A 27,613-nucleotide genomic window follows, 5' to 3' on the forward strand; every position below is an offset into this window, starting at 1 on the left:
CACTCCAACAAGTTTTTCAATATGAGGAAATGTGTCTCCCTCCTACTGATCTGGAGTCTCTCCATCTATCTAGCCTGTCCAGCCTCAACCTGCTCTTTCTACTAAACTTAACCAACTCCTTTCTTCATTGTCTAAACCCAACCAGTGCAAAGTCTTTTGGGGAAAGAAATACGCAATTAAAGGAACTGTCGGAAAGGCAGGATGTTTAAAGGCGACATATTCTGCTCATTCCTGCTTCTTGACATGGCACCTTGATGTCTAAAAGTAATGTTAGTTACATGCTTTGGTCAGAAAAACAGCTGGTTCTCTACACACCAGTTTCACAGCCCTGCTCCAAACGGTCGGTTTAGAAGCTTCGCTCTGGTAGCTGAGGTAACCATGGTAACCATGGGAGCGAGGGCTTGAATATTCACATCACCCGGCTTGTGATGTAATAAGCCGGGTGAAATTAAAACGGCTCGTTAAGAGACACATTTTCTGACTATGGCAGTTTACAAAATGTTGACGTAGTTGTCAAAACTTACGTTGAAGGGGTGAGGAGGCAAATACACATTATACTAAAGCTATGAAAAAATGAGTTTTGCATAATATGTCCCCTTTAAAAAAAAGAAGAAAATACCGTCATTCCGAAACATAGGAGGCAAGAATTGTTGGAATGACGGGACGTTTGATCGAAAATTGTTTTGCATTTGATAGAAAGTGTTGCCATTTAGACAATTAGAGGCCGATGTCGGAGTGGTGGGTTGTCGGAGTGACGGTTGCATCCAGAAACCTCCGGTCCAGACCCATCGACACAGACCCTCTGGTCCAGACCCTCTGGTCCAGACCCTCTGGTCCAGACCCTCTGGTCCAGACCTTCAGCAGTGCAGCAGGTGGAGTTAAACACCTGTGTGTAGCAGAACGCGGCGCCGTACGTCCTCCTCCTGTCCGTCCTGGTCCTGTCCGTCCTCACCCACGTCAACAGGCCGCAGCCGGACATCAGACCTGAGGTGCAGGACATGACGACTCCTACCTGTCTGTCTGTCTCAGCCTCGACCTGTCTGTCTGTGTGTCTGTCTCAGCCTCGACCTGTCTGTGTGTCTGTCTGTGTCTCAGCAGCTACAACCTTCGACCTGTCTGTGTGTCTCAGCAGCAGCTACAGCAGCTACAACCTGCAGCAGCTGGTGGGACTGCTGCTGCCCAGCTGCAGCTCACACTGCTAATTGGAGCTCTGGTGATGCTGCATTCAGGGGCTACTCAGAAAATCAGGTAATCAGCAGACTCGGCGTGCTCAACTCCACGTATAAGAAAAATAAACCGGGTACAAAGTACAAAAAAGTTTTTGACAGCACTCACTATAAGTTTAACACTTTTTAATTCAAAAAAACGGACGCGAAACGCATCCGTTTTTTTGCTGCTTTATGAATTAAAAAGTGTTAAACTTATAGTGAGTGCTGTCAAAAACTTTTTTGTACTCAGAAAATCAGACAAACTCTCTGGGGAAGTCTCTCATTTGTGAAATGTGTGTGTGTATGTGTGTGTGTGTGTGTGTGTGTGTGTGTGTGTGTGTGTGTGTGTGTGTGTGTGTGTGTGTGTGTGTGTGTGTGTGTGTGTGTGTGTGTGTGTGTGTGTGTGTGTGTGTGTGTGTGTGTGTGTGTGTCTGACCTTGTGTGGCGTCCTGTGCAGGTCTGCTGGTCGGACCGGCGTGGAGCAGCAGATGGGGGCGGAGCCACAAAGAACCTTCTGGAAGTCCCTGATGCTGACTCGGCCGTCCAGGTCGGCGTCCAACTTCCTGAGCAGCAGCTCCAGCTCCTGCAGAGGTCAGAGGTCAGAGGTCAGAGGTCAGAACGACAAGGAGAACATTAAAGCTATGAAAAAATGAGTTTTGCATAATATGTCCCCTTTAAAAAAAAGAAAAAAATACCGTCATTCCGACCATAGGAGGCAAGAATTTTTGGAATGATGAGACGTTTGATCGAAAATTGTTTTGCATTTGATAGAAAGTGTTGCCATTTAGACAATTAGAGGCCGATGTCGGTGTTAACGCACTGCGGACAACGATGCTAACCATTTCGTTAACTGCAACACGCTCTGTCTTCTTACTTCTTACTGGTACCTCGTGACTGTGCCTATACCCGCGGATCTCCGTTACACTTGTGTTAACGTGGGTTGTGGGGCAGTGAATGTGCTTGTTGAACTTGTGGAATCATTTTTATTCAGAATATAAATAATACTGTTGAAACACGTGTTGCAATCGATGCAGAAATACCGCAGGATGCAGGGGAACCTCCACTGCGTTTCACTCTGCCTCCTATTTCGAATAGCACACCACCAAATCGCGAACCGCTTCCTGAACCAGTAGGCGGAGCAACGGGCCGGCGAAGCTTCGGACGTCCTTTCATACGTCATTGATACACGCTTCAATACGCGCTTCACAAAATACTTGCTGGATTACTCGACGCGCGCTTCGAAGCCTCGGCACGGCAAGACCCATCACTAGCTGACTGTTACAGAACCTGCTTGATCCATAAGATGGCATCAATGTCTTGTGTTTTATTGGTGTTGTTGTCTCAAACTTGGCGGAGGTGCTTCCAAAATAAACTAACAGTTCCTATCCACCACTTTATTTTCCCATGATCCATTGCACCACAACGGAAGTCGGTTTTAGTAGCGTTCTAGCGAGCGGCTAACTGGTAGCGTAAGCCACCGGTGTAGGTACCAAATGTGGGGGCTCCGGGCTGCCAAAACCGTTTTGATTAAATCTGATGTTTGTTAAGTCTATAAAACAAATTATTGAACAAACATTACTATTTCTGTGTGCACATTTTTGTAATTCATGGTTGTCGTAGTTGTTAGCTTTGCTGCTGCTGACAGCTAACAGCAGCAGCTAAGCTAACATCAGGACGTCAGCTGTTAAAATCCTCTCGTTGTGGGACACGACATGAAACTACTCCAGTTAGCTCAGTCATGTTGGAACTAGGATATCCGCTGGAAAAAATATTTTTTTCATGGGCCGTTTATTGAGTTATTGTTTATTGACACTGCTAACGGCTAACAGCTAACGGTTAGCCCAGCTAATCTAAAATATTTGTTCAACAATTCGTTTTATAGACTTCATAAACATAAGAGTAGTCGGAACGGTGATATAGTGACGTGAAAATGTGACATAAAGCTAAAACCTCGTCTGTATTGTTCTCATTAAAATGACGTGATGATTATAAATAAAGTCATCACGGCCGATGTCTATCAACCAGTCTATGCTATCAACAATACAGTAACGGTGGAATGGAGCGTCATGGCCACACCCAACGTCATTCTCCGGAAAGTGGTGGATAGTCCATAGAAAACCAAAAAGTCAAGTACATGGAGAGAAGTTTTAAGAGTTTGATAGGGTCGGTTCTAATCGTGGGAAAGGTCTTGGGAAGCAGCAGCTGCATGGTGCTGTGGCTTAGCTGGTTAAAGCATCTGTCTTGTAAACAGAAGATCCTGGGTTCAACTCCCAGCAGCACCTTCAGACGTCACTGATGAGAAGCCTCATGGTTGTAGAGATTGAAGCTCCTTTAAAGGCACAACGAGGAGTTTTGGAAAGCAAAGTCTTTTCACGCTACATTTCCCATGAGCCTCCGCGCGCATGGTGAAATTCCTGGACCGGCACAAGACGAATGAAAGCGAAAACATTTACCAAGAATGTAAATTCATCCACATTAATATGAGACTCTTTTAGAACCAAATACAAACTCTGTTGGGTTGAGCCGAGACGATACTAGAACTTGACCTCAACCGACTGCCGGCCACTGATTGGCCAGAGTTTCATCAGTGGAAGAGACGTGAGCGCGACGTCCAACACAAGAATCAAACCCGCTATTTTCAAAAACACAACGGCAACAGCGACCAATGATCTGTAACAATCGGCTTCTGACCGACCCGCGTCGACCCGCGTCAAACAACTCTGCAATCGATGCAGGTTTTAATCTGCTCAGCTCCGATCGGCTTTCTAAAACCATGGGACTGAACTAAATCATGACAGAAAATGACTTTCACTGTGGCGCTGTGGCTTAGTTGGTTAAAGTGCCTGTCTAGTAAACAGGAGATCCTGGGTTCAAATCCCAGCAGTGCCTATTTGACAGAGAAAACTAGAAAATGTTTAAGTTCAGAGGGGTAGGACCTCCAATAGGCTTACAGTGGGAACATCAGACCCAGGTTAACCCGCTAATTTAAAGGGATAGTTCACCCAAAATTGAAATTTCCCTCATTATCATAGTGCTCGTATGTAATGTCCGTCTTGTATTGAAGCCCCGAAATTTGACGAACCGGGAAGAGGACGAAGAGAAGCTTCTGATACAAACAAGCTTGAACTATAGACTTATTTAATTTTTTCCGGGACAATTTCGCATTTCGGTGCTTCAATACAAGACGGACATTACATACGAGCAGCATGGAGGTATTTGGATGTTTTTTGGTGAGTCTTTTTGTTACGAAGACAGTTGGTATCCATTTGCAACCGTCATATGGACATGCACTGCTACGCCGAGACCCCCTGTAACTCAGAGAAGCCACGGAGGACTCTGAAACTTCTCCCAGCCCTTAGTCCACATGAGGGGGAGGAGATCATGAATGAAATTTCAAGTTTGGGTGAACTATCCCTTTAAGTGACATCGTCCCAGTTGCGACGCATACAAGACGCTTTGCTCGCACTCAATCAATTAGACCCAGGGTTTTTTTTTGTCAATGGGAAAGGAGCCATATGCCGATTGTTAGCGGGTTGACACACGTTTAAAAAACTTGCATCAACTCGCTAATTTCAGTTGAAAAGCAGCTTTGTTGTTCTTTCAGCAACTGCAGCAGCCGTGCTATAACGTTGAGGAGTTACACCTCGTCCTGACGTACAGCGAGCAAGCGAAGCGGCAACGAAAACTCATGCGAAGGTGTCCTGATAGGCAGCGTGACGATTTTGTGGCGAGTATATTCTATTGGTTCAGAATCCAAACCAATCAAATTATCGAGGGACGTAGCTACACAAACTTGCAGCGCTATTCTGAGATTCCTGGCATTTCCTGGTTGCCGTTTCGCTGGTTTGCTGAGTGTTGTTTCCTCTCATATTCTCCTCTCTCTGATAACTAGCTTGTCAACAGGAAGCAGCGTGAACCTATCAACCAATAAGAAGCGTTTAGGGGTGAGAAAGAGCCGCCAAATGTCGTCCAGATAGAGACAGAGCGAGCGATAATTTCAGGGTTGAGCGACATCGCTGGACGGCACGATGTCGCTCGCGGCGTCAGGAAGTAACGCATTCTAATCACTTTTCCTCGCTCGCATCGCTGTATGTCAGGACGGGGTGTAACTATGAAGTACTCAGCTTTAATGGAAAATGACCTAAACGGAGTCGAGTCGAGCCGAGTAGAGGAAAAGGGTCATAATGTTCTACAGCGACTTTATCACCTCAGCTCATATGGAGTATTGGTGGAAGTAGAGGAACCAACAGGTAGCTACCATCTACAATTCTGCTCAATATAAAACCCAAAGTGAACACGATGGTTTTGATGATGCAGCCGTAGATCATTGATGGAAGCTGATGTTTCCTCATGTGGTGCTGTGGCTTAGAGGTTAAAGCACCTGTCTCGTAAACAGGGGATCCTGGGTTCAAATCCCAGCAGCACCTTCAGTCGTCACTGATGTGAAGCCTCATAGTCCTGGAGTTTGAAGCCCCTTTAAAGGGACAACGAGGAGTTTCAGGAAGCGAAGTGTTTTCACGCTACATTTCCCATGAGCCTCCGCACGCACGGTGAAATTCTTGGACCGGCACAAGACGGACGAAAAAGAAAACATTGTGTTGTTTTCATTGATCAAGAGTGAGAGTCGGAGGTTGGAAGACGATCAGATACCGTCGTAGTTCCGACCATAAACGATGCCAACTAGCGATCCGGTGGCAGCGTCCAGGAAACTGAAACTAGGAAATGCTGGACGAGTCGACCACTAAATAATATCAAAATATCGGATGTAATGTCCCTCTTGTATTGAAGCCCCGAAATTTGACGAACCGGGAAGAGGAGCTTCGAGAAGCTTCCGCTACAAAACAAGCTCGAAATATAGACTTATTTAATTATTTACGGGACAATTTCGCTTTTCGGGGCTTCAATACAAGAGGGACATTACATAGGAGCAGCATGGAGGTATTTGGATGTTTTTTGGTGTGTCTTTTTGTTACGAAGACAGTTGGTATCCATTTGCAACCGTTATATGGACATGCACTGCTACGCCGAGACCCCCTGTAACTCAAAGAAGCCACGGAGGACTCTGAAACTTCTCCCAGCCCTTAGTCCACATGAGGGGGGGGAGATCATGAGTGAAATTTCAATTTTGGGTGAACTATCCCTTTAAGTGACATCGTCCCAGTTGTGACTCATACAATACGCTTTGCTCGCACTCAATCAATTAGACCCAGGGTTTTTTTTGTCAATGGGAAAGGAGCCATATGCCGATTGTTAGCAGGTTGACACACGTTTAAAAACTTGCATCAATCCGCTAATTTCAGTTGAAAAGCAGCTTTGTTGTTCTTTCAGCAACTGTAGCAGCCGTGCTATAACGTTGAGGAGTTACACCTCGTCCTGACATACAGCAAGCAGCAAGCGAAGCGGCAACGAAAACTCGCGCGAAGGTGTCCTGATATGCAGCGTGACGATTTTGTCGCGAGTATATTCTATTGGTTCAGGATCCAAACCAATCAAATTATCGAGGGACGTAGCTACACAAACTTGCGGTGCTATTCTGAGATTCCTGGCATTTCCTGGTTGCTGTTTCTCACATCTTTGAGTGTTTTTTCCTCTCATATTCTCCTCTCTCTGATAACTTGCTTGTCAACAGGAAGTAGCGTGGACTTATCAACCAATAAGAAGTGTTTAGGGGCGGGACACCGCCGCCAGATGTCGTCCAGATAGAGACAGAGCGAGCGATAATTTCAGGGTTGAGCGACATCGCTGGACGGCACGATGTCACTCGCGGCATCAGGAAGTAACGCATTATCACTTTTCCTCGCTCGCATCGCTGTCGCATCGCTGTATGTCAGGACGGGGTGTAACTATGAAGTACTCAGCTTTAATGGAAAATGACCTAAACGGAGTTGAGTCGAGCCGAGTAGAGGAAAAGGGTCATAATGTTCTACAGTGACTTCATCACCTCAGCTCATATGGAGTATTGGTTAAAGTGGAGGAACCAACAGGTAGGCTACCATCTACAATTCAGCTCAATATAAAACCCAAAGTGAACACGATGGTTTTGATGATGCAGCCGTAGATGATTGATGGAAGCTGATGTTTCCTCACGTGGTGCTGTGGCTTAGAGGTTAAAGCACCTGTCTCGTAAACAGGGGATCCTGGGTTCAAATCCCAGCAGCACCTTCAGTCGCCACTGATATGAAGCCTCAAAGTCGTGGAGTTTGAAGCTCCTTTAAAGGGACAACCGGGAGTTTTGGAAAGCAAATTGTTTTCACACTACATTTCCCATGAGCCTCCGCACGCACGGTGAAATTCTTGGACCAGCACAAGACGGTCGAAAGTGAAAACATTTGCCAAGAATGTTTTCATTGATCAAGAATGAAAGTCGGAAGACGATATCGTCGTAGTTCCGACCATAAACGGTGATTTGTGGGAAAGGGCCACCGACCCGCGTTGACCCACGTCAAACAACTCCACAATCGATGCGGGTTTTAATCGGCTCAGCTCCGATCAGCTTTCTAAAAGCATGGGACTGAACTAAATCATGAAAGAAAATAACGTTCACTGTGGCGCTGTGGCTTAGTTGGTTAAAGCGCCTGTCTAGTAAACAGGAGATCCTGGGTTCAAATCCCAGCAGTGCCTATTTGACGGAGAAAACTAGAAAGTGTTTAAGTTAAGACGGTAGCCACATCTCCAGTGTCGGAGGGGTAGGAGCTCCAATCGGCTTGCAGTGGGAACATCAGAGCTAATTTAAAGGGATGGTTCACCCAAAATTGAAATTTCACTCATTATCTCCTCCCCCTCATGTGGACTAAGGGCTGGGAGAAGTTTCAGAGTCCTCCGTGGCTCCTCTGAGTTACAGGGGGTCTCGGCGTAGCACTGCATGTGTTAAGACTTTCATTATTTAATCATTATTTGTAGCTCTGAGTATTTTATTTAAGAGTTTTGAACCTCTGCATTTTATTTTGAAAAGTCGGCATGACTTCCGGTGTTGCTGATCACGGCAGTTGTGTCCAGGATTCTGACGGAGGCACATGGCCCATTGGTGAGCTGTAGCTAAGAAATAGCCTGCTAACAATGAGTAGCAATAAGGATATAATGTGTTGATGCTTGTTTCGTTGGTAAGCAGTCTTGAAAGAACGAGAGTGTTATATTAGCGCTCGCGAGTAGCGGCGCTAGTTAGCGTTAGCATTTCCGCAAGTTAGCATTAGCATTTCCGCTAGCTCCCGATTAGCTTGTTATGCTAGCGTTGTTAGCATTTTGGGTTGGTGTTTAGCTGGCTGGTACTGACACTGATTTAATCATTTGGTCCGCTGTGTTTATTACAATTCATTGTGTTAATTCATATTAAACAGGTCAATGTTTATGTAAAGTAAAAACGAATGTAAAAAAGTAAAAATAGCTATTTAAAGGTTATAATTTCATGAATACTAATATATGTAACCTGGTATTTTGGTTATTCCTTTCAGGTTTATGACCTGTGTTGTGACCTGTGTGGTCACCTGTGATCATTTGTAATACAAAATAAAGAAGATCAAGGGAAAGCACGAGTTATTCCTTCATGTGCTTCTGTCAAGCCCTTTCGGAGGGCTGAGAATTTAAAAAGTCCGAACAGTCATAAACCAAGGCACCAGCTCTACAGAAAAAATAGACTGGAAAACCTTGAAACACGGACAAAGCCCGAAGACTGTTTCAACCACTCTGTGAGCCAACAGCCCTTAATAACACTGTCTGCTCATCTGCTTGCTAGCCAAGGAAATTAGCTAAAGCCAGAAGAAGGGAGAAAGTCTGTAAGTCCAGCAGAGGCAAAAGACTATTAAAACCCAGGTGGCATTAAAAGCTTCAACTTTCGGTTAACGCAAGAAAAGGCGGCAACATGGCAGCATCAAAGGAGGAGCTGGAGAAGCTCAAGCAGAGGCGTTCAGCAGTTCAGACCGCTTTCACCAAAAGAGCCAACCATCTCACCTCCAGAGCGAACGCACTAGGAGAAAGTGAAATGATAGGTGAGTGGAGAAGCTTTAAATCAGAGCACTTAAGAGTCAGAGATGCAGGTTTCGAGTTTGTAACAGCCCTAAGAGAAGCAGGCGAAGATCATGCCGAAGAGATGGCGGCGCAAATTGATGCTAAAACATCAGAGTGCGACCGTAAGTTTGATGAAACTGAACAGATTGTCCTAAAGAGCTTCTGGATCAGGTTCGCTGAGCAGGCAATTACCGCCCTCGCCACTGAGGCCGAATCAGCCATGGACCAGGCTGAGGCAACCAATTACCATCAGATGACCAGGAAACAACGCGACCTGATGAATAGGAACCTGGAACGGGAGATCTTCGAACTCGAAAGAGAGGTAAATGATTGGATGAGTTTGATTCCTAGACCCAAGGTAACGGAGTCAAAGGATTGCATAAGGAAGCTAAAGAAACGTCGCGAGAAACTATGGGATGAGTGGGCGTGGCAAGGCGATAACCAAGGCTGGGTCTTGTCTGGAGCCGACGAGGAAGAACCAGTTGAAACGGTAGAACAAAACCAAGACGGACAACGAAGCAAGCCCAGTGAGGAGGCTGCTTTTGGTGTTCAACCTAACCCAAACCTGTTCGACCCTGGGAAAACTCAACTTCCTGTGGGAGGCATCCAGCCTAGCTCGCCCAACCAACCCCCAAATCTCAGCTACGGTGTATTTCCAGACGCTGCAAGCACGCCACATGGAACTTTCAACGCACTGCAAGGTGGTTCTGGCATGAACTCCGGGACTCACAATGTCAAGCCCCTGATTAGTCTGGAGCGAGCACGTCTGCCTGTATTCTCCGGTGACATGCGAGATTACTATCGTTGGAAAGCTGAATGGGAAGACTTGCAGCGGCTAGGAAATCCACATGGATTGGAGAACGTGAGGAAATTCCACCTTCTAGGAAGCCTTGATGACAAAGTCAAGAGGGACCTTGTATTGTCCAGCTGCGGATCCGCCGCTGACGTGTTCAGGGTTCTGGACAATAAGTACGGAAACAAGCCAAAAATAGTGCTACTAATCTCGAAAGAAGTTCAAGAACTTCCCCCCATAAAGGGAAATCAACCCAGAAAGACAATTGAACTGATTCAGGCCGTGGAGAGAGCACTTCACGATCTCCAAGTCTTGGGGGAGGAAGATGCTGTGAAGAATCGAGTAGTAGCACAGTCGATTGAGAGTAAGCTGCCTGATTCACTAAAAGAAAAGTGGCTAACTCACAAGAATGATCCTGCAAGCGGCTTTTCATCACGCAATCACTTTGACTGTTTGCTGCAGTACCTGAAAAGGCAAGAAGACATTCTTGAGGAGTTAGATCAACTGCAAATACAGCCCAGCCCAGTGAACAAACCTGAGAGGTTTAGGGAAAAGAAAGCATTCACTAGGGCTACATCGGGGAACACTCAAAACTCTCCATCAACTTCATGCATTGTGTGTGGAGACGATGTGCATGCAGGCAGACTGTTTGCCTGCAAAGTCTTCAAAAGGCTGAAATTGTCTAGTAAAAAGACTCACCTAAAGAAAGCAGGAGCATGCTTCAAGTGCTTGCGCCACCATGGCGAAGATGGCGGTTGCAACCTGAAGTTTCTCTGCTCAAAGGATGACTGTCGAAGAGGAGGGTTCTCAGATCACAACTACTTGCTCTGTCCGAAGCCACCGATCAAACAGAGAGATAAGACGAACAGAGCGCAGAGTGATCCAAAAGAGGAGAGAAGAGGACTTGGACTAACAGACAAACAGGAGGAGCTTCTTGCTAAACTCTCTCCAGAGTTGAAGGCGGAGTTCAAGGAAGCCTTCTCAAATAAGGTTTCAGCGACACTATGCGCCAGCAGCAGCAATAAGCTGAAAGAGTACCCAGTCATAATGATGCTACTGGAAGTGACTTCAAACTCAGGCCAGCTGATCGGCACCTTGATTGACCTTGCATCGGACACGAATTACATTTCCACTGAAGCCGCAGAGCGTCACAAGTTGAATGGCGAAAGCATCAAGATGATTGTCCAAGGAGTTGGAGGAATGGAAAAGACAGTTTCTACTAAAAGGTACACCTTGAGGCTAAGAATAAAGACCCCCAAGGGTACAGTAACAGAACACAAACTCCTCTGCTACGGCTTGGATAACATTGCAATGGTGAACCAAGCAGTCACACCAGAGCAACTACAAAGGTTCTTCCCTGATGTTGCAACCAACGACTTGATCCGCCCCAAGAAGATTGACCTTCTAGTAAGCCACAGGGAAGGTCGCCTGGTCCCACAGCCAACCAAAGTAGAGGGAGACCTCGTCCTCTGGGATGGACCCCTAGGTAAGACTGTCGGTGGAACTCACCCTGAGCTTTTCGAAGAAGTAGACCTTGCAGTGCATAGGTCTGACACACACTTTGCGAGGTCAATGAGAACAGCGTCAAAGGCATACAGAGAGATCCTTGTGGACCCGGCAGGACCTGGCGAAGCCCAAGTGGAGAACGGAGAGACAATCATCCGGAGTACTGCGACTACCAACAAAGAAGTATTCGAGTGGTTCAAGTGGGACAGTGTTGGTGCAGCTTGTGATCCTCAATGTGGTGGCTGCAAATGTGGTAGGTGTCCCCCTGGAGGCAAGGAAATGACCCTAGGAGAGGAAAGGGACCTAGAAAAAATCAAAGAGTGCCTCACCTACGTGCAAGCGGACAAGCATTGCGGAACTCCTCACTGGGATGCAGCTTACCCATGGAAAGGAGATCCTGCGACGCTTCCTGAAAACCGACGTGCAGTTGAGGCAACCTTTCTGAACACAGAGAAACGTCTCGAAAAGGAGCCAGAATGGAAGGCTGCGTACAGAGAGCAAATCCATGAGATGGTCTCCAGGGGAGCTGCCGCTAAACTCACTAAAGACGAAATCGACAGTTGGAAAGGACCGAAGTGGTACATCAGTCATCTGGTCGCTCCTAATCCTCATTCAACCACTACGCCTGTAAGGATTGTTTGGAACAGTAGCCAAGAGTTCTTGGGAGTAAGTTTGAACGACCTCCTGCACAAGGGTCCTGATGTCCTCAATCAAATCAGAGGAGTCCTTCTGAGGTTTAGGAGTGGATTGTACGCTGCCTTAGGAGATGTGAAAAAAATGTACAACTCCGTTTGGCTAAAAGAAAAAGAAGTGCATCTTCACCGTTTCCTTTGGAGGGACCGCCAGGAAGATGATATCGAGGTGTTTGCCGTAGTCAGGGTCAACATCGGTGACAAGCCTGCAGGCTGCATAGCCCAGGTTGCTATGAGAGAAACGGCAAATCTGCCCCAGTTCGCTGCCATGATTGAAGAACGTCGGGTTCTAGTTGAAGACAGCTACGTGGACGACATCTTGACGTCCCACGATGAAATCAAGACACTAGAAAAGATCACCAAAGGAGTGGAAGAGATCTTAGAAGCTGGAGGCTTCTCCCTTAAGCCATGGATCTTTTCTGGCCAAAGTGGGAGGTCAGGAGCCACAGCGAACTCCAGTAAGACTGAAACAGTCATGTCTGCGCCCAAAACTCTGGTGTTGCCTAACCAAATGCAAGACGAAGAGAGCAAAGCATTAGGAGTCGGCTACGAACCAGAGACCGACAAACTTCGTATAATGATGTCCATCAACTTCTCAAAGAAGCGAGGCAAAATGAGAACGGGACTCGACTTGCGAGAAGATGAAGTCAGAAGTAACACGCCAAATCCCTTAACGCGTCGAGTGTTGTTAAGTCAGATTGCAGCATTCTACGACCCCATTGGCCTAGCCTCACCAGCTAAGCAGAAACGGGTTATGCTTGTAAGGGAATCTTATCAAGAGGCGGGGAAAGACAGCTCAACCAAAGATACTTGGGACGACCCTCTCTCGCCAAAACTTCGGGAGGCGTCCATAAGACTCTTCGAGGAGTATGTAAGACTTGGTCACGTCAGATGCGAGAGAAGCCTTACACCACCAGGAGCCATTGGCCGCCCAGTGGGAGTCACGTTTTCAGATGGAAGTGAGGCCTCCTACGGAGCTGTGCTTTACCTTCGGTGGGAAACGCAGGACGGAGTCGTCGTGAGATTGGTTGAGTCAAAAGCCAAACTTACTCCTCTCAACCAAAAGGGAGACGTGATTAAGGCAGAGTTATGCGGCGCTGTCTTCGCAACTCGTCTTAAAAGGTACTTTGAGAAGCATTGCCGCATTGATGTCACACACTGGATCCACTTTGTAGATAGCCAAACAATCCTGGGAGCGATCCAGAAGGATAGTTATGGCTATCAGACTTTCTTTGCGAATCGCATCGGCGAAATCCAGAAGGCTGGACCAGTAGAAGATTGGAGATGGGTTGAAGGAAACCTCAACATCTCAGACATTATCACAAGGGGAGCATCGCCTGAGGAGCTTGGTGAAGAGTCGGAGTGGCAAAGGGGACCTGAATTCCTAAAGTGGCCAGAGGCTGAGTGGCCAGTGAAGACAGCCAGTGAGATAGTGGCTACCGTTGCTGATGACGTCAAAAGGCTCAAGAGGAAAGCTTTCTCAGCTGTGATCACTAGAGCTCAGTCAAAGAAAATGCCAAACTCCAGCCAAGCTGACGTCAGTTCAGACATGGGAGTCTCATCCGATGACCATAGTCATCTCCCGCTGCAACCCTCACTAAAAGATCAGGATCCAACTTCGGCAGAAGAGAGACCAAAGAGGAAACTTAGTGGTGTAGCTCTTGTGCGCCTTGTTGAACCAAAGCGGTTCGGTACGCTGTCAAAGTTGTGTGGGACCGTTGCCTGGACTCGACGAGCTGTGGAGTTCTGGTTAAAAATCTCAGATCCAGCAAAGTGGGAGGCAAAGTATTCAAGGCTGTCTGCAGAAGAAAGAGCAACTGCTTTCCAAGATCTGGCTCTTGCGGCCCAAGACGGCGTGGAATTTCACGACACGACTCTAAACCGCCTGGTTGTGTTCAAAGACGACAAAACAGGACTATTGCTATGTGGTGGTAGAGTCCAGTCTTGGAACGAAGACGGAACAGCTGTACCATTAATCCCCTTCCAGTCGTGGCTTGGAACCTTGCTGGCAAGAGAGGCTCATGAGTCAAATCATGAAGGCGTTGCCGCCACACTGCTGCGTACAAGAAAAAAGGCCTGGGTGGTGCAAGGTCGGAGGATAGTCAAGAAGGTGATCAATGAGTGTCTCACTTGCAGGAAGCAGAGAGCTAGATTGTGCCAGCAGGTGATGAGCGACCTCCCTCGGGAACGTACCAGCAGAGCAAACCCATTTGAGTACACCACACTAGACCTCTTCGGTCCCTTTGAGGTGAGAGACGCTGTCAAGAAGAGGGTCAAGAAAAAGGTCTGGGGAGTAGTGTACTGTTGCATGGCTTCTAGAGCCGTCCACGCCGACCTCGTCGATGACCAATCTTCTGAAAGCTTTCTTCAGGCCTACTCTCGATTCACTGCGCTCAGGGGGCATCCGAAGAGGTTGTGGTCGGACAGAGGCTCAAACTTCGTAGGCGCTAAACCTGCACTACGAGAGCTACACAAACATCTCGCCTGCTTGCAGAAAGATTCTGTTGAAGACATGGCCGCCAGAAATGGCACAGAATGGCAATGGGACTTCCACCCTGCGGATGCGCCCCACAGAAATGGAGCAGCCGAGGCAGCGGTTAAACTCATTAAAAGAGCCCTTCACAGCCTTTGTGGATCAACTAGCTGTTACACCTGGGGGGAGTTCCAAACCCTTCTTTACTCAGCAGCTAACTTGACTAACGATCGACCCATTGATGCCAAGGCGCAAGAGCAGGAAGATGCAGTGGAGTACTTAACTCCTAACTCTCTTATCCTGGGACGCACAGGACTAGGAGGAGACATGCACGGAATCGACATGGAAACCCATCCTTGGCGGAGGCTAAGGGCCGTCCAGGCTGGAGTGGACAAGTTCTGGTCAAAGTGGAGCGAGTTGGCGGGCCCAAACTTGTTCATCCGGCACAAGTGGCATAGAGCAGAGAGAAGTGTCAAGGTTGGGGACGTGGTCTGGTTAGCAGATCAAAATGCCTTGAGAGGACAGTTTCGACTCGGCCGAGTCATCGCTACGTATCCTGATAGGAAAGGGATCGTCCGGGACGTGGACTTGAAAATCTGCATGGGACTGTCTGGCCCCCATGTATCCAGGGTACGGAGAGAAACCTTTGACTTACCTACAACCATCGTTCTTCGCAGGGATGTGCGAAGGCTGGTGGTTTTGATTCCAGTTGAGGACTACCAGAAGTAGATAAGTCCTCACCAAGGGTACCCAAGGGACTCTGTTTAGTTAGTAGGTAACCCTGGGAGGCAACTGAGTGATTAGTGGGCAAACCTACACTCAGTAGGAGGCAAGGTGGTGGTGCCTACCTCCTTAGTTAGCTTTGTGTTCGTGTTGGATCTATGAGGAACATCTAATCTTGAAGGACACTTATTTTGAAAGGCTATAAAGGCCCGGACTTAATGTTTAAGATACCTACTGAGAGACTCAAATGACTGTTAATTGTGGCCTCTTTGGATCTCTGATCAATCGGCCAAGTGGGAGGTGTTAAGACTTTCATTATTTAATCATTATTTGTAGCTCTGAGTATTTTATTTAAGAGTTTTGAACCTCTGCATTTTATTTTGAAAAGTCGGCATGACTTCCGGTGTTGCTGATCACGGCAGTTGTGTCCAGGATTCTGACGGAGGCACATGGCCCATTGGTGAGCTGTAGCTAAGAAATAGCCTGCTAACAATGAGTAGCAATAAGGATATAATGTGTTGATGCTTGTTTCGTTGGTAAGCAGTCTTGAAAGAACGAGAGTGTTATATTAGCGCTCGCGAGTAGCGGCGCTAGTTAGCGTTAGCATTTCCGCAAGTTAGCATTAGCATTTCCGCTAGCTCCCGATTAGCTTGTTATGCTAGCGTTGTTAGCATTTTGGGTTGGTGTTTAGCTGGCTGGTACTGACACTGATTTAATCATTTGGTCCGCTGTGTTTATTACAATTCATTGTGTTAATTCATATTAAACAGGTCAATGTTTATGTAAAGTAAAAACGAATGTAAAAAAGTAAAAATAGCTATTTAAAGGTTATAATTTCATGAATACTAATATATGTAACCTGGTATTTTGGTTATTCCTTTCAGGTTTATGACCTGTGTTGTGACCTGTGTGGTCACCTGTGATCATTTGTAATACAAAATAAAGAAGATCAAGGGAAAGCACGAGTTATTCCTTCATGTGCTTCTGTCAAGCCCTTTCGGAGGGCTGAGAATTTAAAAAGTCCGAACAGCATGTCCATATAACGGTTGCAAATGGATACCAACTGTCTTCGTAACAAAAAGACCACCAAAAAACATCCAAATACCTCCATGCTGCTCGTATGTAATGTCCCTCTTTTATTGAAGCCCCGAAATGCGAAATTGTCCCGAAAAAATTAAACAAGTCTATTCAAGCTTGTTTGTAGCGGAAGCTTCTCGAAGCTCCTCTTCCTGGTTTGTCACATTTGGACGAACCGGGAAGAGAAGCTTCTGCTACAAACAAGCTTGAAAAATAGACTTGTTTAATTTTTTTCGGGACAATTTCGCATTTCAGGGCTTCTATACAAGACTGACATTACATACGAGCAGCATGGAGGTATCTGGATGTTTTTTGGTGTGTCTTTTTGTTACGAAGACAGTTGGTATCCATTTGCAACCGTCATATGGACATGCACTGCTACGCCGAGACCCCCTGTAACTCAGAGAAGCCACGGAGGACTCTGAAACTTCTCCCAGCCCTTAGTCCACATGAGGGGGAGGAGATAATGAGGGAAACTTCAATTTTGGGTGAACTATCCCTTTAAGTGACATCGTCCCAGTTGCGACTCATACAAGACGCTTTGCTCGCACTCAATCAATTAGACCCAGGGGTTTTTTTTGTCAATGGGAAAGGAGCCATATGCCGATTGTTAGCGGGTTGACACATTTAAAAAACTTGCATCAACTCGCTAATTTCAGTTGAAAAGCAGCTTTGTTGTTCTTTCAGCAACTGTAGCAGCCGTGCTATAAGGTTGAGGAGTTACACCTCGTCCTGACATACAGCGAGCAAGCGAAGCGGCAACGAAAACTCGCGCAAAGGTGTCCTGATAGGCAGCGTGACGATTTTGTCGCGAGTATATTCTATTGGTTCAGGATCCAAACCAATCAAATTATCGAGGGACGTAGCTACACAAATTGCGGTGCTATTCTGAGATTCCTGGCTTTTCCTGGTTGCTGTTTCTCACATCTTTGAGTGTTTTTTCCTCTCATATTCTCCTCTCTCTGATAACTAGCTTGTCAACAGGAAGCAGCGTGGACTTATCGGGGCGGGACATCGCCGCGAAATGTCGTCCAGATAGAGACAGAGCGAGCGATAATTTCAGGGTTGAGCGACATCGCTGGACGGCACGATGTCGCTCGCGGCGTCAGGAAGTAACGCATTCTAATCACTTTTCCTCACGCGCATCGCTGTCGCATCGCTGTCGCATCGCTGTATGTCAGGACGGGGTGTAACTATGAAGTACTCAGCTTTAATGGAAAATGACCTAAACGGGGTCGAGTCGAGCCGAGTCGGGGAAAAGGGTCATAATGTTCTACAGTGACTTTATCACCTCAGCTCGTATGGAGTATTGGTGAAAGTGGAGGAACCAACAGGTAGGCTACCATCTACAATTCAGCTCAATATAAAACCCAAAGTGAACACGATGGTTTTGATGATGCAGCGGTAGATCATTGATGGAAGCTGATGTTTCCTCATGTGGTGCTGTGGCTTAGAGGTTAAAGCACCTGTCTCGTAAAGAGGGGATCCTGGGTTCAACTCCCAGCAGCACCTTCAGTCGCCACTGATGTGAAGCCTCATAGTCGTGGAGTTTGAAGCTCCTTTAAAGGGACAACCAGGAGTTTTGGAAAGCAAATTGTTTTCACACTACATTTCCCATGAGCCTCCGCACGCACGGTGAAATTCTTGGACCAGCACAAGACGGTCGAAAGTGAAAACATTTGCCAAGAATGTTTTCATTGATCAAGAATGAAAGTCGGAAGACGATCAGATACCGTTGTAGTTCCCACCATAAACGGCGATTTGTGGGAAAGGGCCACCGACCCGCGTTGACCCACGTCAAACAACTCCACAATCGATGCAGGTTTTAATCGGCTCAGCTCCGATCGGCTTTCTAAAAGCATGGGACTGAACTAAATCATGAAAGAAAATAACATTCACTGTGGCGCTGTGGCTTAGTTGGTTAAAGCGCCTGTCTAGTAAACAGGAGATCCTGGGTTCAAATCCCAGCAGTGCCTATTTGACGGAAAAAGATAGAAAGTGTTTAAGTTAAGACGGTAGCCACAGGGGTAGGGGCTCCGATCGGCTTGCAGTGGGAACATCAGACCCAGATCAACCCGCTAATTTAAAAGGATAGTTCACCCAAAATGGAAATTTCGCTCATTATCTCCTCCCCCTCATGTGGACTAAGGGCTGGGAGAAGTTTCAGAGTCCTCCGTGGCTTCTCTGAGTTACAGGGGGTCTCGGTGTAGCAGTGCATGTCCATATAACGGTTGCAAATGGATACCAACTGTCTTCGTAACAAAAAGACACACCAAAAAACATCCAAATACCTCCATGCTGCTCGTATGTAATGTCCCTCTTGTATTGAAGCCCCGAAATTTGACGAACCGGGAAGAGGAGCTTCAAGAAACTTCCGCTACAAAACAAGCTTGAAATATAGACTTATTAAATTTTTTTCGGGACAATTTCGCATTTCGGGGCTTCAATACAAGACAGACATTACATACGGACAATATAAAACCCAAAGTGAACACGATGGTTTTGATGATGCAGCCGTAGATCATTGATGGAAGCTACCTTCTCCTCATGTGGTGCTGTGGCTTAGAGGTTAAAGCACCTGTCTCGTAAACAGGGGATCCTGGGTTCAAATCCCAGCAGCACCTTCAGTCGTCACTGATGTGAAGCCTCAAGGTCGAGGAGTTTGAAGCTCCTTTAAAGGGACAACGAGGAGTTTCAGGAAGCGAAGTGTTTTCACGCTACATTTCCCATGAGCCTTCGCACGCACGGTGAAATTCTTGGACCGGCACAAGATAGACGAAAGCGAAAACATTTGCCAAGAATGTTTTCATTGATCAAGAATGAAAGTCGGAAGACTATCAGATACCGTCGTAGGCTACCATCTACAATTCTGATCAATATAAAACCCAAAGTGAACACGATGGTTTTGATGATGCAGCCGTAGATCATTGATGGAAGCTGTTGACTCCTCATGTGGCGCTGTGGCTTAGAGGTTAAAGCACCTGTCTCGTAAACAGGGGATCCTGGGTTCAAATCCCAGCAGTGCCTAGCAACCTGACATCTTATTTGATCTGTCTTAGGGGCCGTCCACACGAACGCGGGTATTTTTGAAACCGTGTGTTTCTCTTCACGGTTCGTTCTTTCATCCACACGTAACCGCAGTCGTCGGCTCCTGAAACCGGAGGTTTTGTAACCCGAGTCCAGGGTGAACTTTTTAGAAAAGTCCGGTTTCAGCTTCATGTGTGGACGAGAAAACCGAGGAAAACCGCAATTTCTTGACAGTGTTTTTCGACGTCACCACTGTGCGAGGGTAAACAGTAAGTTGTATCCATGGAGACTTGTGGAGCTCTAGACGTGACCAGCTGACAGAGTTGCTGTTACTGGTGCTATTTAGCATTTAGCAATTAGCATAGCCATTGTTGTTTTTCCTTGTGATTGGCTAAAATGGCCTTCCTGTAGGAGTGCTATCGCTACCTACTGCTTTGGAATGCGCATGACATTGTTTGAGGCGGATTTTGCGGTTTCATGTGGACGGAGATATTTTTTATCACACCGGTGGTGTGGACGCAAACATTTTTTTAACCGGGGGCCATAAAAGTTTGGTTTCAAAAGTACCCGTGTTGGTGTGGACTAGGCCTTAATGAGCAACATGCAAAGCTCTTGGTCGTTACTTCTCCACCTCTCTGAACACATCTGTCATGTTGCTTCACAGCTGTTCAACTGGTTTGAACTGATACTCCTGTTGGACAAGTGACTGTCTTCCTGTTTCTCACTCGTCTGTTCAGGTGTTTCTTTTCATGTCACTGGAGATAAATTACTCTCACTGGTGCTGTGGCTTAGTTGGTTAATGCGCCTGTCTAGTAAACAGGAGATCCTGGGTTCAAATCCCAGCAGTGCCTTTATGTCAAAACACATGGAGGCTTCTCCCTCTGTTAAGTTAGAAAAACCTTGAAGCTGACACTTTAAGGTTAAATAGCATTTAGCTTTAGTCCAAAAACATGACTCTGGACTGAATTATGAAAGGAAATGGCAAGTTGCTGTGGTGCTGTGGCTTAGTTGGTTAAAGCGCCTGTCTAGTAAACAGGAGATCCTGGGTTCAAATCCCAGCAGTGCCTATTTCACAAAGAAAGATAGAAAGTGTCTGAAATCTGTTGTCTTTGATGGGGGCTATGAACTTGACTACATCAGTCATGTCTTACAAAAGTTACTTTCCACAATACAAAGAAGGCAAGTAGATTGTGTTGAGTTGGCACCATGCAGTGGCAAAAGGAAAACAATGTTGCTGTGGCTTAGCTGGTCAAAGCGCCTGTCTAGTAAACAGATGCTGGGTTCAAATCCCAGCAGTGCCTTGCCGAGAAGACGATCAAACTTGACTATCTAGAGGAAGTAAAAGTCATAACAAGGTTTCCGTACGTGAACCTGCGGAAGGATCATTACCGTTTGTCTTTGTTTACTTCCTTACATCCTCTTTCAATTGATAGAAAACTTGAAGTTGATGCTTAAGTTAGGTTCCTGGTAAAGAGAGAGGGCTAGGAACTTTACAGGTACCGTCCTTTCACTCAGCCGCTGTGTCGCTACTACAGAGCAGAACTCACCGGGTTCCTTAGGAGGTGTGATCAGTTGGCAAATCTTATTGTTTTTCCGGCAGTATACAGCACAGCTTAAACCTCAAGCCCCACCCAGGCTTAAAAAAAAAATTAAATTAATTTTAGCTTCCATCAGTCCGTGGCGCTGTGGCTTAGTTGGTTAAAGCGCCTGTCTAGTAAACAGGAGATCCTGGGTTCAAATCCCAGCAGTGCCTATTTGACGGAGGAAGATAGAAAGTGCCTGAAATGTGTTGTCTTTGATGGGGGCTATGAACTTGACTACATCAGTCACTTCTTACAAAAGTTACTTTGTAATGCTGTTACCCAGCATTTGCCTTCATACCGGTGTGACCCTCTTTCAATTGACAGAAAACTAGAAGTTGATGCTTAAGTTAAGTCTGTAGCTGCATTTCCACTGTGGGAGTTACTGGTAAAGAGAGAGGGTTGAGAACTTTACAGGAACTGTCCTTTCACTCAGCCGCTGTGATCGGTTTGCAAATCTTATTGTTGTTTTTCCAGCAGTATACGGCACACAGCGTAAACCTCAAGCCCCACCCAGGCTTTAAAAAATAAATTTAATTTAATTTTAGTTTTCATTGGTCTGTGGCGCTGTGGCTTAGTTGGTTAAAGCGCCTGTCAGGAGATCCTGGGTTCGAATCCCAGCAGTGCCTTTATGTGAAAACCACAAAACCAGGGCCATTTACAGGAACCTTCATGGGGCCGAACAGAGTCCCTGCCTGGGGGTAGGTACTCAGATCGGCCCTGAAAAAGTCTTGACTTGACATTTACTCTGTGCTGGAAACGCGCCTCTTGAAGCTGATACTTTAAGGTTAAATAGCATGTAGCTTTAGTCCAAAAACATGGGACTGGACTGAATCATGAAAGAAAATGACAGTCCCTGTGGCGCTGTGGCTTAGTTGGTTAAAGCGCCTGTCTAGTAAACAGGAGATCCTAGGTTCAAATCCCAGCAGTGCCTATTTGACGGAGAAAGATTGAAATGCATTGTCTTTGATGGAGGCTATGAACTTGATCTGACACTTCTGACAAAAGAATATATAGTATGCACTCAAATTCAATCATCAGTTTCATGACAAATGTTGCTCCTGATAGAAACAGGAAGTACCAAAAGTGCCTGTTAATGGCTGAATGTCCTTCCTCCGTTTGTAGTGAATCTTCTGTTGTGTTTTCTTGAAACTTTCGGTATCATCTCAGCTCTCTTGGAGCCTTGGTGGAGGAAGAAGTACTAGTTACTTTCCACATATTAGTCCCAGTGGAAAAACACAAAAGGCAAGTATATTGTGTTGAGTTGGCACCATGCAGTGGGAAAAGGGAAAATGGTTTTCAAGTGCTCTGTGGCTTAGCTGGTCAAAGCGCCTGTCTAGTAAACAGGAGATCCTGTGTTCAAATCCCAGCAGTGCCTTCGTACCGGTGTGACCCTCTTTCAATTGATAGAAAACTTGAAGTTGATGCAGAAGTAAGTGATCTGGTTGTTTTGGCTAATGCTGCGTTCCAGGCAGGCTTTTGAAACCGTAAATTACAGCTTCAAGTCACAACTTACGACTTTGTAGCGTTCCAGGCAACCCACTCGTGTTTTTCCGACCTGTTTTACCTGTGAAAGTCACTATAACGGCCACTCGTAACTTCTGACCCGTGAACTCGTACCAGATCGAACTGGTACGACTTCACAGGTCGGAAAAACACGAGTTACGAGTTGCCTTGAACGCACCATAACCGCCCTCGTCCCTACGTCACCACATTCAGGCGCATCCCTTGGCTGCACACACAGCCCTGCATGCCGTTCTCTCTCCTCATTGGATAAAACTTGTAGGATACGAGAAAAGTTTTCTCCTCGGCTCAGAGCAGAGCAGAGTGACTGACAGACCCGTGTTTCGGTCCAAACACTATGTAAGTGATAGTGATCTAGTAAACAGGAGATCCTGGGTTCGAATCCCGGCAGTGCCTTTATGTGAAAACCACAAAACCAGGGCCATTTACAGGAACCTTTACGGGGTAGGTACTCAGATCGGCCCTGAAGAAGTCCCGGTGGGGCTTGAGATTTACTCTGTGCTGGAAACACGCCTCTTGAAGCTGATACTTTAAGGTTAAATAGCATGTAAGTTTAGTCCAAAACATGGGACTGCTCCACAGCTGTTCAACTGGTTTGAACTGATACTCATCTCATCTCCTGTTGGACAAGTGACAAGTGACTCTCTTCCTGTTTCTCACTCGTCTGTTCAGGTATTTCCTTTCATGTCACTGGAAAATCAACTACTGACCGTGGTGCTGTGGCTTAGTTGGTTAAAGCGCCTGTCTAGTAAACAGGAGATCCTGGGTTCAAATCCCAGCAGTGCCTTTATGTCAAAACACCACAAAAATGTTGACATGGAGGCTTCTCCCTCTGTTAAACTAGAAAAACCTTGAAGCTGACACTTTTAGGTTAAATAGCATGTAGCTTTAGTCCAAAAACATGACTCTGGACTGAATTATGAAACGAAATGGCCATAGCTGTGGTGCTGTGGCTTAGTTGGTTAAAGCGCCTGTCTAGTAAACAGGAGATCCTGGGTTCAAATCCCAGCAGTGCCTATTTGACGGAGAAAGATAGAAAGTGCCTGAAATGTGTTGTCTTTGATGGAGGCTATGAACTCAACTACATCAGTCACTTCTTACAAAAGATGTTAAGATGATGTTGTCCCAGCAGTGCCTACACACCGGTGTGACCCTCTTTCAATTGACCCTTCGCCAACTCCTCCCACAAACGGCTATTGTCCAATCCTACGTTAGCAACCGTAACTATAGGCCTGGCAAGCTTTCCGCAGTGAGTCATTACGTTTGCTTTTGTGGACACATTTTGAGACTAGGACGAAAAACATTTGTTTGTAGAGAAGGATGTTGTTGCTGCTGCTGCTGCTATGGCGGCGGCGGCGGCGGCAGCAGCAATATAGAGATGTTCAGATACGAGCGGACTTTTTTTTCGACTTGAGCAAGTGTAAATATGGGGATAACCATATGTTCACCTCCGAAATGACAGCTGTACTTTTAGGGCTTTTACCTGGGCTTTTAGGCGAGGGATCCTCCAGGCAGGGACTGCTTTCACTGACTGATACAGCGGTGGGAGAAAACAAAACAGCAGCGAAAGCTGGATGTGGTTCACAATCGCCCAAAAACTTGCAGTTTGACAACGTTTCATGACCAGTGAGATGACGTAAGTCTTCGTGGGTTGATAGACGGTAAAATTACCGGTCCTTACTGCTGCTCTGTACATTGTCCAGTCGTGTCGTTGAACAGATGTTTTATCCTCCTGCGCGAGTCACACGTCACTGAAAACTATGAATGATCTTTGTGACTTCTTCTCTCTATTATCTCAGAACAGTTTATCCAGAAATTTGCTGATATTTCCTTTGAAATCGATACCAAATACTGCCAGGAGCATGGCTGGGAGTGAAAGCTTGCCCGCCGTAGCAACAGTAACCAAGGGGGCGGGGCTTACGCGAAGGGTCAATTGATAGAAAGAGGACTTAAGTTAAGTCTGTAGCTGCATTTCCACTGTGGGAGTTACTGGTAAAGAGAGAGGGTTGAGAACTTTACAGGAACTGTCCTTTCACTCGGCCGCTGTGATCAGTTTGCAAATCTTGTTGTGGTTTTTCCGGCAGTATACAGCACAGTGTAAACCTCAAGCCCCACCCGAGCTTTAAAAAAAAAATTTAATTTAATTTTAGCTTCCATCTGACCGTGGTGCTGTGGCTTAGTTGGTTAAAGCGCCTGTCTAGTAAACAGGAGATCCTGGGTTCAAATCCCAGCAGTGTCTTTTATGTCAAAACACCACAAAATGTTGACATGGAGGCTACTCCCTCTGTTAAGTTAGAAAAACCTTGAAGCTGATACTTTAGGGTTAAATAGCATGTAGCTTTAGTCCAAAAACATAACTCTGGACTGATTTATGAAAGGAAATGGCAATCACCGTGGCGCTGTGGCTTAGTTGGTTAAAGCGCCTGTCTAGTAAACAGGAGATCCTGGGTTCAAATCCCAGCAGTGCCTTCACACCGGTGTGTTACCATATGGATGTGTCCCTCTTTCAGTTGATAGAAACCTTGAGACTGATGTTTAAGTTAAGACAGTAGCCGTTTTTGGGGGGAACTTTTCTACCCAGAAACTACATTTTGGTTCCTGAGTCTTATGGTGGAAACGTGTGCGTTTGTGTGCCTTTGACCGTGTCCAAAAACATGACTCTGGACTGAATTATGAAAGGAAATGGCAATTGCTGTGGCGCTGTGGCTTAGTTGGTCAAAGCGCCTGTCTAGTAAACAGGAGATCCTGGGTTCAAATCCCAGCAGTGCCTTCACACAGAGGTGTTGACGATGTCCCTCTTTCAGTTGATTGAAACCTCAAAGCTGATCTTTAAGTTAAGACAGTAGCCGAAATTTCCACTGTGGGACGGGTAGGAACTTTACAAGAACCGTCCTTTCACTCGGCTGCTGTGTCTCTACTGCAGCAGGACTCACCTGACACCTGATGTGGCGTGATCATTGTCCAACAGTTTTGATCATCGGGCAGTCATTGTTTGTTTGTTTGTTTATTTATTTTCACATATCAAAGTTTAAAAAGATATAACATATAAAATCCAAAACAATGTGAAGGGGAATGCCAAAAAACCCTCCAGGGGCTTTTAGGGTGGCATTCTCCGACTACAGTTCTAAGCTAATGAGCATACATACACGAGACAGGCGCTTTGACCAACTAAGCCACAGCGCCTGGTTGATGTAGTACCAGGACCACCGATGAATTGCCAAGTCAACTCTAATCACAAAAGTTGTGGATAATACGTGTTACTTTCTTGGGATTACCTCCACCACAGCTTTGAGCGGAGACCATGAGTCCCAGCAGCTTCTGATCACTAGACAGGCATTTAAACCAACAAAGCCATAGTGTGGAGTTTTTTTTGGGATCATCTTACTCAGGCTTAATTAATGAGATGATACCGAAAGTTTTGAGAAGACTGAACGTACACTACAAATTGGTTAAGCACTTACGAAAACCGGGCATTCTTTTGTTTTTGATATATTTCTGAACATCGTTTATAAGGAGTCACTGATTGAGTCGGGTTCAGTATCTCTGAGAACAGGCACTGCTGGGATTTGAACCCAGGATCTTCTGTTTACAAGACAGATGCTTTAACCAGCTAAGCCACAGCGCCTTGTTAGGAGCTGATTTGTCACATATTTTTGGACTAAAGCTACATGCTATTGTACCTGAAAGTATCAGCTTCAAGGTTTCTCTCACTTGGAAGAGGGAGGAGCCTCAATGCATTGAGTATATGTCAACATCTTGTCAATCAGCACAGAGAAAGCCTCAAGCCCCAACTGGGGGTTTTTCAGGGCCGATCTGAGTACCTACCCTGAGACAGGGACTTGTTTAGTCCCCATAAAAGTCCCAGGAGATCATCCTTCAGGGGATGTTCCTGCAGTGGAGACACGCACCAACGACCCTGGCCACATAAAATTAACCCGGAGTTCCTGCAGTATAATAGGCCCTTTAGTGTGTATTGACTTATGGCGCTGTGGCTTAGTTGGTCAAAGCGCCTGTCTAGTAAACAGGAGATCCTGGGTTCAAATCCCAGCAGTGCCTAATTCTCACATGTTTTTAGAAGGTGTTATTCCAAAAGAACATTGGATGTGCTCCTTCGCATCACTTTTCCAAGTTTCTAGACTCCTCTCTACAAATGACCAGACCTGAAAAAGGTATCAGGTACTTTCCACCTGAGTCGTTACCATGCATCGGAAAATGGCAATGGATGTGGTGGATGCCTTGATAAACGGGGTTCTTCATAGTCGCAGAATAAGAATTTGACAAGGCGCTGTGGCTTAGCTGGTTAAAGCATCTGTCTTGTAAACAGAAGATCCTGGGTTCAAATCCCAGCAGTGCCTTGACGCTATAACACCAACACAAGGTTGACATATACTCAAAGCATTGAGGCTCCTCCCTCTTCCAAGTGAGAGAAACCTTGAAGCTGATACTTTCAGGTACAATAGCATGTAGCTTTAGTCCAAAAATATGGGACAAATCAGATCCAAACACGGCGCTGTGGCTTAGCTGGTTAAAGCATCTGTCTTGTAAACAGAAGATCCTGGGTTCAAATCCCAGCAGTGCCTGTTTGACAGAAGAAGCTTGAATGTTCAAGCATTGTGTTGTCTTTGAGGTACTGAACTTGACTCAATCAGTGACTCCTTATAAAAGATGATAACATGTCGCTGTCCAGACATATCAAAAACAAAAGAATGCCCGGTGTTCGTAAGTCCTTAAAGGATCCATCACCTGAAAATCACTTTTTTTCAGGTTATTGCATGTATAACTCGATCTTCTCTGTCACTGACAATAGCTGACATGTTTTCCGGGCAAAGAACTTCACTCTCGCCTCCTCCCCCCTAAATTCACCGGCAGTTGAAAAAAACGCGACTTCTGATTGGGCTTCTCGTTGACGTCACCGAGAAGCCGAGGATCAGGAGAGGGAGGGGGGACTATCCCCCCGCACGCCGTACGCAGCAGCCGGCAGCGGTAGTGGTAGTAGCTGTGAAACAGGC

The 27,613-nt window shown here is 46.1% G+C and overlaps 1 protein-coding gene across 1 annotated transcript in view; it reads right to left on the minus strand.

The window, feature by feature from the left end:
* ninl (ninein-like) overlaps window positions 1-27,613 on the minus strand; it is a gene marked incomplete at its 5' end in the record, with an annotated part of 65,781 nt that overhangs the window by 25,923 nt on the left and 12,245 nt on the right. Inside the window, one exon of the mRNA XM_083988687.1 lies at window positions 1,645-1,791. Coding sequence (XP_083844813.1) covers window positions 1,645-1,791 — 147 coding nt within the window. The remainder of the gene's footprint in view (window positions 1-1,644; window positions 1,792-27,613) is intronic.

The sequence above is a fragment of the Trachurus trachurus genome (genome assembly GCF_905171665.1).
Source record: "Trachurus trachurus genome assembly, chromosome: 15".
NCBI lineage: Eukaryota > Metazoa > Chordata > Actinopteri > Carangiformes > Carangidae > Trachurus > Trachurus trachurus.